General features: G+C 47.1%; 1 protein-coding gene across 1 annotated transcript in view; it reads left to right on the top strand.

The window, feature by feature from the left end:
• The window catches only part of DSCC1 (DNA replication and sister chromatid cohesion 1), a 169,854-nt gene that overhangs the window by 149,529 nt on the left and 2,206 nt on the right, over positions 1-18,119 (top strand). The window contains exon 8 of the mRNA XM_086966161.1: positions 6,865-7,013. Within this exon, the coding sequence (XP_086822287.1) occupies positions 6,865-7,013 (149 nt within the window). The remainder of the gene's footprint in view (positions 1-6,864; positions 7,014-18,119) is intronic.

The raw sequence follows: 18,119 nt of genomic DNA, 5'->3' as shown, positions 1-18,119 counted from the left end.
CGTTGTCGAGCAGGGTCCTGATGTCGTCGGAGGCGGCGATGAGGGCGGTCTCGGTGCTGTGGTTGCTGCGGAAACCGGACTGGGATGGGTCCAGGATGTTGTTGTCCTCGAGGTAGCGGGTCAGTTGCTTGTTGACGATTTTCTCGGTGACCTTCGCTGGGAACGGGAGCAGGGAGATGGGACGGAAGTTCTTGAGGTCCTTGGGGTCCTCCTTGGGCTTCTTGAGTAAGGCGTTGATCTCGGAGTTCTTCCAGCTCTCCGGGAAGGTTGCTGTCTCGAAGGAGATATTGATAGCTTTCCGGAGATGGGGGGGCCATGATTGTGCTGGCTTTGTTGAAGACGTGGTGTGGGCATGGGTCAGACGGGGATCCAGGATGGACGGAGTTCATGATTTTGATGGTGTCATCATTGTTGACGTTGGACCATGCGATCAGCGGCTGGTGATCGTGGCGGTGAGGGTCTCGGTTGGCCGGGCGGCAGTGGCGTTGAAGCTGTCGTGGATGTCTGCGAACTTGCGGTGAAAGTAGGTTGCCAGTGAGTCGCACAGGTCCTGCGAAGGGGGGATGTCGTTGGTGTTGGAGAGTTCCTTCACGATACTGAAGAGCTCTTTGCTGTTGTGTGCGTTGTTATCCAGGCGGTCCTTGAATGCTGTCCTCTTGGCAGTTCTGATGAGTTGATGGTGTCTGCGGGTGGAGTTCTTGAGGGCCGTGTAGTTGTCTGCTGATCGTTTGCGGAGCCAGTTCTTCTCCAGTTTCCGGCATGTATGCTTGGAGGTCTGGAGGTCTTCAGTAAACCAGGCGGCTTTCTTGCTGGTGTGGCTGTTGGAGGGTGTCTTGAGCGGGGTGAGAGTGTTGGCGCAGTCGTCGATCCACTGTCGGATGTTGAGGGCGGCGGTGTCTGGTTTGGTGGGGTCGGCTGGTGGGCTCTGGGCGAGGGCGGTAACTAGCTGCTCTTCAGTGACTTTGACCCAACAGCGACGAGGCATCTGTTGGGTGTGGCGGTGTGTGGTGGGCTTCCTGAAGGTGAAATAGATGCAGCGGTGGTCGGTCCAGTGGGGTTCGGTGGTGTGGTTGAAGGAGACATGGGGGCTTGCGGATAAGATGGGGTCTAGCGTGTGACCGGCGGCGTGGGTGGGTGTTGTCACAAGCTGTCTGAGTCCGAGGTTATCTATCAGGGTGGTGGAGTTGACGATGTTGTTGTCCTCGAGGTGGAAGTTCAGGTCCCCGAGGAGGATGTAGTCTGTGGAGGCGAGGGCGTGGATGCTGATGAGGTTGGCGATGGAGTCGCTGAACTGTGGTCTGGGTCCAGGGAGTCTGTAGATTAGGGTTCCTCTGAGGGTGGTGTTTGGGTCGGTGTGAATCTGGAAGTGCAGGTGTTCGACGGTGCTGAGGGTGTCGCCTGTGCTGGACGAGACGCTGAGGATGTTCTTGTGGAAGATGGCAATTCCACCTCCTGTTGCGTTGGTGCGGTCTCTGCGGGCGATCTTGTAGCATTCCCGGATGGCTATGGCGATGTCGGGTGCTGAGGCGGGGTTCAGCCAGGTCTCCGTCAGGAAGGCGACGCCTGGGGCGGTTGAGTCGAGGAGGTCCCAGATTTTGACGGCGTGTTTGCGGGCGGAGCGAGTGTTGAGGAGGATGCACCTGTGGTGGTTGGGTTCGTTGGTTGGTGGTTTTGCGGCTCGGATACTGGTGAAGCTGCAGTTCCGGCAGGTGAAGGGCCCTTGGGTGCCCTTCGGGGTGGCCCAGTAGCAGGTGTGTTCTCGTCCGGGGTTGAGTGCGTTGAGGGTGCTGGCGTCGTAGTGCAGTCTGGTGTCATGGTGTCTTCGGGGTCCAGGGGTTCTGGAGCTGGGCGTGGTCGGGCGCAGAAGGGCTTGCCTTAGGTGCGCCTTATAAGGGGATGTGGGAGGGAGGAGCATCTGGGAGGCAGGAGCAGGGAGGGGAATGGGAGAGCGGGGGGTGGGCCTTTGGGAGGCAGCGGCGGGAAGGGACGGGGAGATACAGGGGGCAAAAAGGGAATGTGTGCAGGGCCGCAATACAGTCAATTAGCGCAGAACAACAGAACCAGAAGAATGGCACAGTATAGTTTAAGTCAACAGAGTAAAAACAGCAGAACAAGAAAAAACGGCACAGTACAGGAGGGGGCGGGGGGTGCGGCGAACTCACTAGGCGGCAGCAGCTGGCTCGAAAGGCAGGCACACACAGGCAGAGCTGTGCGGTGTGGGTGGCGGCCTAACCTGCAAGCAGGGTCATGGGTTACTAAAGTGGTTTGCAATCTTATTGTGGTTTATTGCTGTTCTAGGAAAAAAGAGCATATTTGTCTTTTTTAGGTCTCGCCTGTCGATGCGCATGCGCATCGAGCTTGCGAGACTATGGGGGCTTATCCACTCTTTAACCAACTTGCAAGGAATCGTGGCGATTCCTTGCAGTGCACGAGAAATTTAAGCTCAATGCGCATACGCATTGAGCTTAAAAGCGCGTGCACATGCCCCCAGCCGCCTGCCTTGCCTACTCTCTCTCTCACAGCCTCCCCCAGCTCCGCCCCCTCACTTCTTGATTGCACGGCCGCTAGGCCGTGCCTCCCCTACTCTCCTCCCCCCTCCTCCTCCTACTCTCCTCCCCTGCCTGCCGTGTCGCACCGCTCCCCGCTCCGCCCCCTCCCCTGCCCGCCGTGTTACGGTCTTTGCAACTCCCCAGCCATATGTTAAAACCCCTCGTGTGCTTGAAAAAAGTAAAAAGGTCCCATAAATTATTCTCTTATAGCTATTCGCCGGCTCTTAGAAGTGAGATTAGCTCGTTTTCGCTCGTATATCCCTAAGGTTGGTGTCAGTAATTCTTACCTTCTCTGATTTCATGAAGTTATCGAGACGCCTCCCGGGGTCCTCGAGGCAGAGTACGCTCGAGTGAGAGACTCCCGCGTTCCTGTTGAAATACTATCTGAGATCTGCGTGATCTCGTGGTGTGTTGATTTCCTCCCTTGTCTACCAGTGTAAAGATCGAGGAAGGACTTCTGGTTTGTCGTTTACACTGCGGCCATCTTTAAGGACTAAAAAGTCTGCTCTGTTCATTATTTTTGGTAATTGTCTATATTATATAACCTCTATTTGTGCCGTCTTTGCCTAAGTCATTTTTATATTTATTTTGGGTTGTATTTGACACTCATATCTATAATTGCTCAATCCCTTGGTGCAACTGTATGATACTATATGTTTAAGTATCGCAGATATCAAGACTACAAGTACATGTGAAAGTACGGCAGCCATCTTCTAAAGCCGGACAGTTAGTACGTTCATGCTTATCTCTGTATGTCCTATCCTAATTACAAATGAACCACCAATTTGATCGCCCTAATTTCTTATATTTTGTGATTCCTTATTTATTTTGGTATAAAGAGAAATGTTTTTAGGAATTGGACTATTTGACCATTTGCTTCATGAGTGTGGTCATCCCATATGTTAGTCTCACTGAAGTCCCTTGTTGGGTATCCTATGATAAATATTAACGTTCTTGTGTTGAGCAAGCCAATTCTCCATTGTTAAAGTGATTGTGCTTAAAACTATGTATCTCCATCTATTAGAGTCAGTACAATGTAGTTGACTGACATACAGTGCTTATACTTAAATGATCGACAAAATCCACATCCACCACCACAACCACCACCGCACCACAACCACCGTAACATCCACCACCACATGCACCACCGCATCCACCACCACCACCGCATCCACCACCACATCCACCACATCGACCATCACTTCCACATCCACCATGACATCCACCACCACATCCACCACATGCTCCACCGCATCCACCACCACCACCACCACATCCACCACCACCACCGCATCCACCACCACATCCACCATCACCACCACATCCACCACATCGACCATCACCTCCACATCCACCATGACATCCACCACCACATCCACCACATGCTTCACCGCATCCACCACCACCACATCCACCACCACCACCGCATCCACCACCACATCCACCATCACCTCCACATCCACCATGACATCCACCTCCACATCCACCACCACAACCACCACCGCATCCACCACCACAACCACCATGACATCCACCACATGCACCACCGCATCCACCACCACCACCGCATCCACCACCACATCCACCACATCGACCATCACCTCCACATCCACCATGACATCCACCACATGCTCCACCGCATCCACCACCACCACATCCACCACCACATCCACCACCACCACCGCATCCACCACCACATCCACCATCACCTCCACATCCACCACATGCACCACCGCATCCACCACCACCACTGCATCCACCACCACATCCACCACATCGACCATCACCTCCACATCCACCATGACATCCACCACCACATCCACCACATGCTCCACCGCATCCACCACCACCACATCCACCACCGCATCCACCACCACATCCACCATCACCTCCACATCCACCATGACATCCACCACCACATCCAACACATGCTCCACCGCATCCACCACCACCACATCCACCGCATCCACCACCACCACCGCATCCACCACCACATCCACCACATCCACCATCACCTCCACATCCACCACCACATCCACCACCAGGTGCAAATGCAATGTTCTTGGATTTTCGTCACAATAAAATACACTGAACATAATCTTCACAAAATTAATTTACAAACGTTTAAGCTATTGCCATTATAAATTACAATAAATTTTATTTAAGTATTAATTATTTACAAAATTAAAAGCCATTGTTATTTGCAATATCAATACATCTAAGTCACGTAAAGACAACACACATTGCATTACAAATGCTATAGGTGTCACATTTGAGAAAGTTAAAACTATTGACATTGTAACTGACAAAGCTATTACTTTTGCTATTTTCAAAACCAACACATAACTAAAAAAAGTGTCCTTTACAATAGCAATTGCTCAAACTTTCCTAATGCGAGACCTATTGCATTTCCAATGCTTGTTTTATTTATTTTTACGCAATGTAAAATAGGATTATTTTAGTTACTGTTTAAACGTGGAAATAAAACTGCATTGTGCAATATAAAATGGCTTTACATTTCCAAATGTTGTATTTGCCGATACTTCATTATCTTGACTTTCAAGATGTTCATACTTTACTGTCTCTTCTCAACGACCCCTTCCACCCACTGTTCCTCCATACACTTTGATTCACCAAAATGGCAGGGGTAGCGAAAGTACAACCGCATACCCGTCCTTTGCCTCAATGCATCACTGGAAGAAAAAAGAATAGATGAGGGATGGAATGCTGAACAAAGCAAACATGCATTCCTAATCACAGATCTGGGTTTAATCCATGGTTTTATTGCTCACCACACCACCCCAGTTTGGACCCAGCCATATTCAAATCAGTCTTGACCCTCATGGGAACAGTCCAACCTAAACTGCCAAGCCAGGTCCTCCCTGGACTGGAAACAAGCATCCTGGGGCTGGTTTTCGGGGCATCGCACCTCATCAGCTAGGCTAGCTTGAATCCAGTGATTCCGTGAACACGGGACCCACGTCTGGACATAACCATCCCACTTAGGGCGACAAAAGCAAAAAGAATAGATGATGGACGGAATACGGAACAATGCAGACATTCACCCCATCACAGATCTGGGTTTAATCATTGTTTTTTTGCTCACTACCCCACCCCAGGTTGGACCCAGCCCAAAGCGAACCAGTCTTGACTCTGATGGATTTAGGCCCAGACCTCTGCACTGGGGTGAATGTTTAACATTGTTCAGCATTCCATCCATCATTTGTTCTTTTTGTTTTTGTTGCCTTAAGTGGGACGGTCCTAGGACGCTTCTTTCCTGTCCAGGGAGGACCTGGCCTGGCAGTTCGGGCTGTCTTGTTCCCATGGGGAGCAGAGTGAAGACTGATTTGCATATGGCTGGGTCCAAGCAGGAAAGGTGTGGTGAGTAAAGAAACTATGTATTTGAGCCCAGATCTCTGTATTGGAGGTGAATATTTGACATTGTTTAGCATTCCGTCTATCATTTGTTCCTTTTGTCACTGGAAGTGACATCGTATGATTTTTGATGGAGAATTCTACTTGGAAGTGATGTCATGTGACCTTGATGACATCACAGTAATTGCACTGTTGAAGGTAAGAACCCCTAATGCCCACGATTATATAATAACACAACCGCTTTTAAATCTGATCAATGTCCATATAATTTACCATCTTTTTTTAAATAAGGTGCTCAAGTGATAGGAATATTACACTTTTCTGATTCGTTTTACTGTGTGAAGAATGAAAAGATATGAGTTTGTTGAAAGAGGAAATACTGAGAACCCAAGTTATTTTAATCATAAACCGTCATGACGTATTGTTCTAGTGAATGCTTCAAGAATAATATATACTGAAAATTATCATGAAAAGACATAAAAATCAAAAGTGCTTTTATCCACCTGAAATTATTCATGCAGACCATATTTGGAGTGTAAGCTATATTGATTTATTTCTTATCACAGTTACTACATTTTTATTATGATCACTTGTCCGGCATTAACCACCCGATTTGTTTGTTTAACTGAAACGTTTAATGTCCCAAGTCGCAGTGGGAGCTGCAAAAGTAAACCGTGCTTATTAGGGCAGTGTTTACCTTCTGTTCTTTTGCCTCCACTAAGGCCACGGGTTGCAAAGACCGTGCCAGAGGTTGTAAAGCAGTGCCAGGGGTCACAAGGGGCAACCGCTTAATGACATCCAGGTCTTTCTGGCTCTCTCTCTCTCTCTTCTCCTTTGCTCACTTGTGGAACATTTCCTAACATAACCAAACGTAGGTTAGATCCAGAGAAATCTCTGAATATATTCAGTAATACAAAACATGTTTGTTTTCCATAATAAGGGCTTGGCATTGCTGGATCGAAGTTCCAGACCGGAAACTGTGTGTATATTAAAGACCGAAGACTTGCCAGAAGACACCCAGGACAGATTTAACTACTTGTTTGGCATCCGAGAGAAGTGGTCAGAAGTTGACATTGCACCATATATTCAGTAAGTGACTTAAAACTAGATTTTATTTGAGTAATATACTTTAGTGTGTAGGAGACTGGATGTCACTTGGGACCTAGCAGTGTTATATATGGATACGAAAAAGGACTTTTATCCTTATATTTTGTTCCCTGAAAATTTGTTTTGTAACATAGTACAACTCACCTTTTGAGAAGGGAACGTATCTAGCCCAATAATTACAATTACCATAAAACTAATTACCATATATTTTCTAAAATATAATTATTAGTTTACTCCATAGACAATACAATTCAGTAATGTCATTTGTGCACTGTCTTTCAGTTTGTAACAATTACCATCAAAAACAGCTGTTCACATTACCGTGCAATACTAAATTGAAGGAGTGATCCTTTCATGGGCCTAAAGTTATGAATAGTCTATCATAACTAGAGCTTACAGGGACAATAGATAGGGAGTTTCTGTGGCTGCTCGGTAGCCGGGGCCTTTATTTACTTTTGCTGTATTGCCACAGGGAATGCACCCTTGGGTGTGGTGCAGCAGGTTTACTGGCACTGCAAATCTGGAGGGGTGAATCCATTTCAAGGGCACCCAGGAAGCTCTTGCCCTCCTGAGATCATGAACGTTGGCTGCTGAACTCTGAGTCCCTTGAGATACTGACACTTGGTATTATATTAGTTACCCTTTTATCCACAGCATCATCTCCCACTCTGGGTGCAAGACCAGGCCCCATCTGCACTTTCTTGACTTTGCTTGTTTTTGAGATGGGGAAACAAAACCACTGCACCAGCCCCAACTCATGTTGGAGCAGTAAATAAAGCCCTTACTAGAGGCTGAGCCCGTACTTTCGGGGCCCTTGAGCAAAAGCATATTCCCAGCAGGACTAAAGTGACTCGTACAAACCTGCTGAATTACAGGAATATCTAGAGAAACTACAGAGTAAGTGAAGTACTTGGAGTTTTATGTTGAGGATGATGAGGGCTGATCCAAACTCCATAACTTAAGAGCAGTGGGTCTTTCTGAATTTGCTAAGGGCCCTAGTTTTAACTCGAGAACTGGTTATCCATGTCATTGGTGTGAAAAGGAATATCCATAAGTTTCGCTGTTGAGCAATGCTCTTGCCAACCCTGGGGCTGAGCGCTTGGCCACATATGTAACATGGCAAAACATGTGAGCCCACTGCATTTTGAAAACACACAAGTAATGACCTTCTCAACTGTGCATAAGCATTTCAGCTGCAGTGAGTTTAATCACCAAGGTTCAAACAAGTATACGTGCCATTCAAGTACTTGCTAATGTTCCTAGCCAAACTGAACGTGATTGTAAATAGTGTGGCCTGTTTTTCACCGATGCAGCTGCAGCATGAGTTTGGACAGAGTCTTGGGTGGTGAGAAACCATAAACCCAACAGTGGTCTTGTGGGGTTGCACTGGAACTCCAGTCCTCTCCAGCAAGACAGCCTCTCAATCTAATAAATCAGACTGGAAGTTGGATGTTGCAGCGAATACGAAGGTACCTGGTCTATCACTTACTTCCATCATTATTGATGAGATGGTCTGAAATCTGCAGAGATGCATTACAACACAACAAGGCGGCCAGGAATGGGGCAGCTGTAACTAAACTGGTGGCATGACAGATGGTACTGTGCATACATACTTCGGGATGCTTTGACTCTTTCGTATGCATAATGCAGGTTTGGCGCTAGGCTCAGAGAAAGCTGGTGCTGAAAATGCCACTTCTATGGAGAGCCTGCGAACCCTTGATATTCATTCAGACTCCCTCTGACAGTATGTAGGAGACAAGACAGAGAAACTGCATATCTGCTGTACACTGACAACTCCAGGCTGGGAATGACTGTCTTGCCATGAATATGGAACCCAAGTTTGCACCCAGGCAGAGATCACTGCTATCTTTGTTGATCACTATTCCTTTCATAACTTTCAGCCTGCTGCCCCACATAATATATATATTTTATCGACACTACCCATATTTTGTTCAGCGCAAAGGGATACTCTGAAAGTGCTGCCAGCCACACACTCAATACGAGCAGCTACCTGCTTTTCAGCAGGTACAAGACTCCTGGCTTGTATGGGCTTTCAACAGAGTACTGATGCATACAAAGTGATACTTATAGCACGAGTCCGCAAAATTTACAATTCTGATCAGAAGGACAGGAGATTTGCCCCCACTGTAAGGGAAGCAATGATATTACTGTTCCCTATACTGGGTTAGTATCCTTTGGATGCTGACGAACACCAGGGTGTAGACTGTTACTGTCCTTGAAACAACCTGACCAGATGGATTTATGCTAGGTCAAAAAGCTTCTTTAAACCTTAATTGCGAGTGCAGGCATCAATGACCCGTCACAGTCTGCGGCGCGGAGAAGCCCTTTGACACTGCGCTAGGAGTCAATGGAGTAAGACCTTTTCAGTGACACATGTTTATGGTAAACCTATACTACTAAGGTAATTGGGCGTGGCGCACAGCGTAGGTTATCAACAGTAGGTGGGAAAAGTAAACAAGGTGTCGATTTTAAGGTGCTCCTACAGGTGACGTAACTGTTCGCTGGTACGTCCTAAATGATTGAGGGGTTGAGTGCGCTACTGGGGTGTAGGCGCATCCCTGTGGTGGGCACACTTGTGTGGAGCTGTGTGTAACAAAACAACACAGTGATTTCCAAACGGTTAATTCAAATAAAGTTCCATTGGTTAAAGGTTTCAAAGTTTTAATCAAAGTCTTTCATTTGATGTGTTTCATATTAGATTCATATGAATTAGCAGACCATCAATTTAATCCATCAGAAACTGTATGTGGCTCCGATGCATTTCGGACAAAAAGTGTCCTTTCTCAAGGAGCACTGAAACAAAGAGAATATATAAAACTAGATCAATGCACGTAGTATGAAAATGGATAAGGTACATCAATGTTTACATGAGTGACTCAGTGTGTGAACCTCATGCGCCCAGTAGCGGGATAGCGAAGAAACGTGAAAGGAGTGATGTCTCACCAAAGGACAGGAGTGTTATCTCACCAAGATACAGGTGTGGGAAAGTGTGGGTAAAAAAGATTACCGAGGTGGTTTAAACAAGGATTGGAGACGTAAGTGCTACACGTGAGAAACAAGCAGGAAAATAAAGACGAGGTTGAACGAACATAAGTCTAACATAAGGACCAAAAACATCAAGTCTAATATTGCCATCCACTTCAATGAAGCCAACCACAGCGTGGCTCAACTTAAATACATGGTCCTCGAGATTGTCCCTAAAACCGAAGGCAGAGACAATAACAAGACTTTGTTACAAAGAGAAACTGCCTGGATGTACAGGCTGCAATCACAGAAACCTTTTGGTCTTAACGACCGGACTGAATTGAGCTGTTACTTGTAATGCCGCTCCAGGGCATTCATTGATGCATTACAACTTTGTTTTGCCGTTTGCATTCATTTGTTGTTCTGTTTAACACACTCCTTCATCTGATTTTCCCTGGTATCTTCGGGTTTTCATCCTCCCTTCCAATATGGCCACTTCCCTCACCTAACGCTCTTGTTTACTTTTTCTCATCAGTCCCTCTTCCATTTCCTTCACCCTTCCACCACCCACCTAAACTCCGCATTCGCTACGCGGAGTTCCACCTTCCAGGAACCCACTACACGGCTCCGCTATACCGGCAGACCCAGTAAGTTTTCCCGTTCTTTCGCTGTCCTTACAGCCTTCAGCTTCGCCTTCACCCGCCATTATATTAAAAACGGTGATCCTATCTTTCTTCTAGGATCACTGAGTATACCGCAAGCTGTCACGTAAGCCCTGTGTGATGCTCTTTTGAGCCGTTGGTTTTACCACCTAACTGTCTTGCTCTTTAAACCATTCACCCTGTTTTATCCCGCCACGCCTTATATTTCCTCACGTTTAACTCTGATGCTTCTAATCCCGGTTTAAACCACGTTCTCACGTGTAGCACTTACGTCTCCAATCCTTGTTTAAACCACCCCGGTAATCTTTTTTACCCACACTTTCCCACACCTGTATCTTGGTGAGAACACTCCTGTCCTTTGGTGAGACATCACTCCTTTCACGTTTCTTCGCTATCCCGCTACTGGGCGCATGAGGTTCACACACTGAGTCACTCATGTAAACATTGATGTACCTTATCCATTTTCATACTACGTGCATTGATCTAGTTTTATATATTCTCTTTGTTTCAGTGCTCCTTGAGAAAGGACACTTTTTGTCCGAAATGCATCGGAGCCACTTACAGTTTCTGATGGATTAAATTGATGGTCTGCTAATTCATATGAATCTAATATGAAACACATCAAATGAAAGACTTTGATTAAAACTTTGAAACCTTTAACCAATGGAACTTTATTTGAATTAACCGTTTGGAAATCACTGTGTTGTTTTGTTACACACAGCTCCACACAAGTGTGCCCACCACAGGGATGCGCCTACACCCCAGTAGCGCACTCAACCCCTCAAACCTATACTACTGTCTGCATGGTATTTAACTTCAGTGAAAAAGGTGCATTTCCAGTACCAACTTACCATGGCCCTACTGTAAAGTTTAAGAAGCCAATTGGGTGGAACTAATTTTACCTTGTTTATATGGACACGGAATGCACACTGGCAATGAATGGCATGGTCACTGTGCACAGAGTCAGTATACCAGCAAAATTCAATCCGTGAAAAGGCGAAAAATCTCAGAAAGCCACAAAGAAATCCCCAAATTGCTAAACTGAGCGTCATACTTCTGCAAGTTTGTTACAGACAACAATCCGTAAAGTCTAGCCAAAGACTAATTTTAGTTCGGAAAAGAAACGTGGCTTCACATTGTACATCATGATTGTTCAACACATTTATTGAATACATGAGCAAAAAGTGCAAACTGGTATATGCAACAGCCCAATATAATGGGAACTTGAGGAAAACATAGAAATTGAAGTAATCCAAAATAACTGCTGGTAATTTCAAACATCACTTACCAATTTTGACCCATATGCTTCTACAATATAATGTACCATCTGACTAATGGACAGATGTATTTGATAGACCCTACTTGGTTATTCATCACAAAATTAGAATTAGTCTGGATTTTTTCACCGCCCCCAAGTCCATGGACCCACGCCATGCCTTCCAAACTTTTATTTCTGAAAAAATTACTTCAGCTGGGCGTATCATTCGAGCCAAGGCCGTGAGGCGTTTCTGCATATTTTCTAGGAGGATCTTCCTCCCCAAGGCTGCCAAGTCATTGCCTCCCAGTTGGACCACCACTTCATCCGGTCTGCCACCTTGCCCTATTGACTCCCGTACCGCGAGAAGCTGTTGATCCCATTTCATTCCAGAACGCCCCAACCAGGCTACGTCGGTGTCCTTCAGCCAGATGCCGCCGAATTCACGTCTAGCCGCCGGCCATCTTTGAGCCTTCGTCACTCAGGAGTGACCCAGGATCCATACCTTCGTGGTTTGGTCAGACCTAGACCGGGGGGGAAAGTGTGGGGGGAAAGGATGAGAGGACGAAACCGGATACAGTACATCATTGGGCGTATGTAACGCTTAAATGCACTGGATGCCCAGCGCCCTATCCACTTGATTTGTTTGTTATCTAAACCTAGCCCTGCGGCTGTGGTGGCTGCCGCTATTCTGAAAGAGTGGGACCCAAACTCTCTAGCAGGGAGCCCCAAAGCCTCTAGAGTCTTTCTCATCATTGCTATGAATTGAAAACGGCTGAGGAACGACCCGTCCCTATGCCTGAACAGAGGCCCTTGGCCGTAGTTTCCAGGTCCCAAGTATTCCCGCAGTATGCACACTGGGCAGCTGGCTTTGTCCCTAGTGCAGTTTATTATAGTCCTCCTCCCTCTGCCTACCTGGTTTGTTTTAGACTGTAATAAAAAAAAAAAATCTGTGGTCTTATATATTCTTGAGTGTGTAAAAAAGGCGTAAATAGACTAAATCAAGATGTAGTATAAAGTAATTTTCAAAAGTGACTTGAAGGAAAAGAAATCCACTTTAGGATAGATGGTATCCCGTCATTACACATAAAGTGCCCAGTGTCATCATCTGGGATTCCAAACAACTCTTACTCTTCTTTTCTCCATCCAGGAGAAAAACTGTTAGGAATGAGTTGTATCCTCTTGTTGGATTTCTTATATGAGAGAAATGAGTGTAGATGAAAGGATTTCTTTTCTAATAAGTGCAGTGCAACAAAAAAGTGAGTGTATTAAAATAGGATATACAACGGAGACATGGAGTGTTCCTCTTAGTTCTCTTCTCTAAGTTGGATTTCTACTTAAAAAAGTGAGAGGAAGACAAAGAAGCAGTTATAATTATTCACTGCCTATCTGGTCGACATGTTTCAGCTTTTCGGGATAACTTTCCCTAGCTTTCTTCAGGACCGTTATGTACAAAGACTTTGTCACTGCATTGTTTATAAAATTGTTTACATATTAGTTGGACACTGTTTTACCATGTGTAATCCGTATTCTGATCCTCCATGTGTACTTGATGTATACGACATATGGAAAAAAGTGAGGATACCACTAATAAACATACATACAGCTCTAGTCAAAGAGGCCCGCTCAATGGAAAAATCATAATCCAATAATAAAGATCGGATTACGGACCAGTATCTTTACTGTATGTAATTCTTTAAACCTGTGTATATTTATTCTACATGGTTTACTCCACATTGCATTCTTGTATACTATGTGCTTCTTCGAAACAACCATATCTTGACTTATTTAGGGCTGAGCATATAACTAATTTTTATTAAAAGATATTTCTTTCTATTGTATTTATAGTTTTCTAGTATTTGAATTTGTGTAAAATGTATTATATACATTTATGGCAAATTAAGCAGAAAAAAAGCAGAAAATAAACAGTGAATAAAGATGCCAGTCGAGTCATTTAATATGCTTAACGACAGACAGCCGTTGCATGTGTACAGCCGACCCGTTTTTATGGGGAACTGTCACCTTTTCTGCATATCCCTTAGCGTTATTAGGCCATGCTCTTCGGCAACAACAGTCATATCGCTGCTAGCAGACACTTAGACCGAGTGTGTTAAAAGACACATGGATAGGGTATGTTAACAACCGGCACTATCCCCACTATATAACTCGCTATCTACCTAGGGTACTAAAGTTTTTAGGCAGATTGCAAGGTAGTGAGTGATCTACGGCAGAGTACGCGGTAGCGAAGCAGTGAGCTCTCAACCTATCAAAGTTAGATTTTTTTTAGAAAAAAGCTAAATTACACCCTGTAGAAGTCTCATTCCCCTTACCTGTCCATCGTTGCCTCCAGCTTTGACATGGCTGGGATGGAGGTAACGAGACACAGACTGTCTTTTTATTTTGAAATGCAAATAATTGCCGGTATTGTTGATTGGCGTGATGCCGGCGTATACTGATTGCGTCACCTTGAACTACAAAACTACATCACAGACATTGGGAGATGTCGTTTTCTAATTGATTTTATACCCGCATTTTCCTGCTGTATTGGAATGACACGTTTCTCAATATATAATGAAATTAGATATTTATGTAGGTCTCGTTTAAAAAAAATATGAATAACTATATTTTAAGAAGGAGAAGTTTGAAGAGATTAAATAATTCTGTGCACTTTACGTATGGTGTCGCATCAGAACTACAAGCCAGCCGGTCTTTGTAGTTCTCAATGGCTCGCACCTCAGATGTCTCGTCCACTATTGTGGATTACTAAGTAAAGTTTAGACTTCGGATCCCACAATAACTCGCGGAACCATATCGTATTGCACATCGAGAACATCGATGTTCAGGATTCTCGCATCCCGTGTGCAGCAGGTTACTATCTGTGAGCGAGGTCAAACCCTTCTAGTCAAATTTAAATAATGTACAAATTCGTATTGGGATTCAGGCATAGGTCCCTGATGGGGTTACCAACTCGCTGAACCTGTAAGCTCCAAAGAATGCCAGTATGAATGCTGCCCCAAAGAGCATGGTTTCCTGTCTCGAGGAGTATACTCCCTGTAGGACCCCCATCGTCCGCTGCAGTATGCTAAAGTGGATGGGACGCCTTGCATCCTTCTTTGCTTGCTGCAACCTGCCCTAGCCTCTCTCAGTGCCATCCTGATTTGGAAGGACCTTGTCCGGTCCTCTGCTGCTGCCAGTTGTGTGTAATATGCTACTGTGTTCAAGTGTGTCTGGGCCCAAGGTTTAGTCTTGGTTGACATGAAGGCCCACTCGATGAAGTCTAAGGCTTCCTCCTGACTCCCCTGCCGGACTCCGGAAATAGGCCCGACGCTGTTCGCGCCCTTTCTCCCCCTTTGCGGCAACCTGAAAACCTCCTGCTGGTCTCAGGCTGCCTTACTGCTGGCTGATCGACACGTCCCCGCAGGGGACACACATTAGTGCCACAAGATGGCACACGGGGCAGCCCAGTGGTCCACGACCCTAAAGGGTCCTATGCGTCACTTCCGGCCGTGGTGGGTGGCCGGCAGATGGGCTGGTTGTAGAAGTAGTGCTCCGTTTGTGGTAGCCCTGTTTATTAGTTGGGCCCGCTTAAGCCACACTCATCACCCTATAACCTGGCACACGGTGAAACATTCACTTAGTTGTATCTCAGAATTTCCAGTTTCTCATGCAGGCCCATTCACACTAAGGTGATGCATGTGCATCTTGCACAGAATCTGGGCCTGCTTTGGTTCCCTTAGTTGCACAACATGTATATACAGGTAGAGGCTGCTGCAAAAGCTTTATAGGGTCCAACGAAAGCCAGGCAAAGGGCGACGACTTATACAAGTGACATACATGAGGAGATACTCTTCACATGTTAAAGGGATGTTGCCTATTCTAACTCAAACTGGCCTTATATGCATGATGTAGAAGCTTGCGACTAGGCAGTGGGCTGTCCAACTATTGGAATGTGTTATGGGGGCAAGCATGCACCAAGAGATGGATCCTCGAGATCATCCAAGACTGGCAAAAAGACCCACCCTATAACCAGGCTTTTGTGGGTTGCGGGGCTATAAGGTAAGGGGAACACGGGGTCAGAGCATAGGTTACTGCTACGTTTGAAGAAGGTTTGTGGTGGCTTTCCCACTGCTCTAGAAGGGGCAAGTATTCGTTCTTGTAGTTCCTCCCTCTTCCCGGCAGGTACTCAGGGACACCCGTGCATATGTCACATTACCTTGGCAAGATAGTCACCATCTGGTGGGGTCTGCCTTTGACATGCATTGCAGGACAGGGCTAGTCACGCACTATAAGGAAAATATATGTTGCAAACACTGACTGGAGGTGTTGGGCCCAATGCCAGGCTCCATAGCCGGGATGGGGCATCAGGAGGTCAGATGTCTTTGAGGGACAGGAAAGGGCATTATAAGGCCTAGTGCGTGACGCAGTATTTGCAGGGATACTGAAGGGTCCCAGCGGAGCTTCCAAAGGGACGACAGCGAAGCAGGTGACACAGAACGTGGTAGTACGACACCATCCTGGTGTAAGATCTAGGACACACAGGTGGTTAGCTGGAACCGGGCATCGGTGCCCGGTCGAAGGTTCAGCAAGCAGGTTAGGCTGCGTAAGTTGGCCTGAACGGAAGTTTGAGTGTCTATATCAGGCACACACACTTTCCCTCTTTCTAAGGGTGACTCCATGCAATGTTTGCCAGGGAGCAATTAAAAGTACTGTGAACTTGCCTAGGCAAGGGGGCAAGCTGCACCCTAGAAGAAGACCACTAAAGGCAATTGGCCACCCGTTGGGGTCAGGTGAGCTTAGTGGTCTGATTTTACACCCTTAGCTCCCGTGGCATGGAGCTCTGTTGCGGACAAGTGAGGCAGCTGGCCGCAGGACGTTCATCTGCGCCATGTGTATCCCAGTGGAGCAGAGATTTGGCTTTACTAGTCTTGTGTGCTACACGCCAAATTCACAGGGCGTTTTGGGACGATTGGGTACAGCGGTCCACTTATGCTTGGACCTGTTTTGCTGGACACGGATGAGGCCCTAGTAATCGCAAGTAGGAATAGCGGGGAGGAATGGCGGCCTTGGTGGGGGGCCTGGCTGCGACGGTCGCCACACCCAGGGCTGTGGCAGAGTTACAGGGCGTTCCAAGGGCGGAAAGGTACTCAGGGGTACCCTCTTCAAGAGCACAATGGGGGCTGAGGCCTAATATCCCCAGGAAGTCTGTGCGGTGGACCCTGGGGTGCGACGGCGCCCCGTCTGTCCTACGGGCGGTTGGAAACCTGTACAACCAGGGGTCGCTAGAACGCTCCGCCCCTCGTAGGGGGGGGCGTGAGCAAGAGGGTGGACCGTTGGTTCACCGGAAGTGAGAGTGGCTACCCACTCACCACAACCGCTAAGCACCGATTGGCTAAGGCCACGATGCAAGTTGGCCCATCAGGTGGTAGGCCGTGAGGGACGGCTTGCCTTTGGATCGTCTGTAAGATAACCCACCATGTTGGCATATGTATATGCTAATAAACCTGCAGCGACTTTATCCCAACAAAAAAGTTGTCTTGTATGTTTATTTACGATACATGCATGTTGCTGCGGGAGGGCTGGTGAGTGGGCCGATATTGGCACTGTGCTTCAGCTACCAGGAAAATTGAGGCTGATGCAGGCTCCGGTTGGAACGGCCCGCTATCCACTCTAATGCAGGCAAAAAAGGCTGTGTGCCTTTAAGAGGGCGCCTCTCCTCCCAGCTGGCCACGCCCGGCCTCAGACGTGTGTCGTCCTTCGTTCCTGGCGTTGGTTGCTATGGAGCCGCTTCCACACCGCTCTGCCACTGAACCTTTGCTTCTTTCCTTTCCGCAAAAGACCAGCTGCTGCGATGCGCTCCGAGGAAGGGAGGGGGTGGAGGCCGAAAAACGTCCACTGCTCGATCCGTCTCGCTTCCTTTTACGGCTGGACCCTGGGGATCCGGGCTGATTCCGAAAGCTGCCCGCTCTGACTTCAGGTAGGCCCTTCGGCACGTAATCCGGTTCCTGCTGATCCTTGCTGCCTCAGACCGGCGATCCACGGAGCAGTTCTGTCCTTTCTTCGCCAGCGTTTCCTGATTGTTTGTCTCTTCTGCAAGGGCGGGGTTTGTGCTTCTTTTGGGCCTGTTACCCCTATTTATCCCCCCACCCCCCCTTGTTTTCTTCAGCTCACCCCTGGATTAGGGGGACC

Source organism: Lissotriton vulgaris, chromosome 4_1 (assembly GCF_964263255.1).
Source record: "Lissotriton vulgaris chromosome 4_1, aLisVul1.2, whole genome shotgun sequence".
NCBI classification, from domain to species: domain Eukaryota; kingdom Metazoa; phylum Chordata; class Amphibia; order Caudata; family Salamandridae; genus Lissotriton; species Lissotriton vulgaris.
This window is presented reverse-complemented; position numbering and strand designations above follow the sequence as displayed.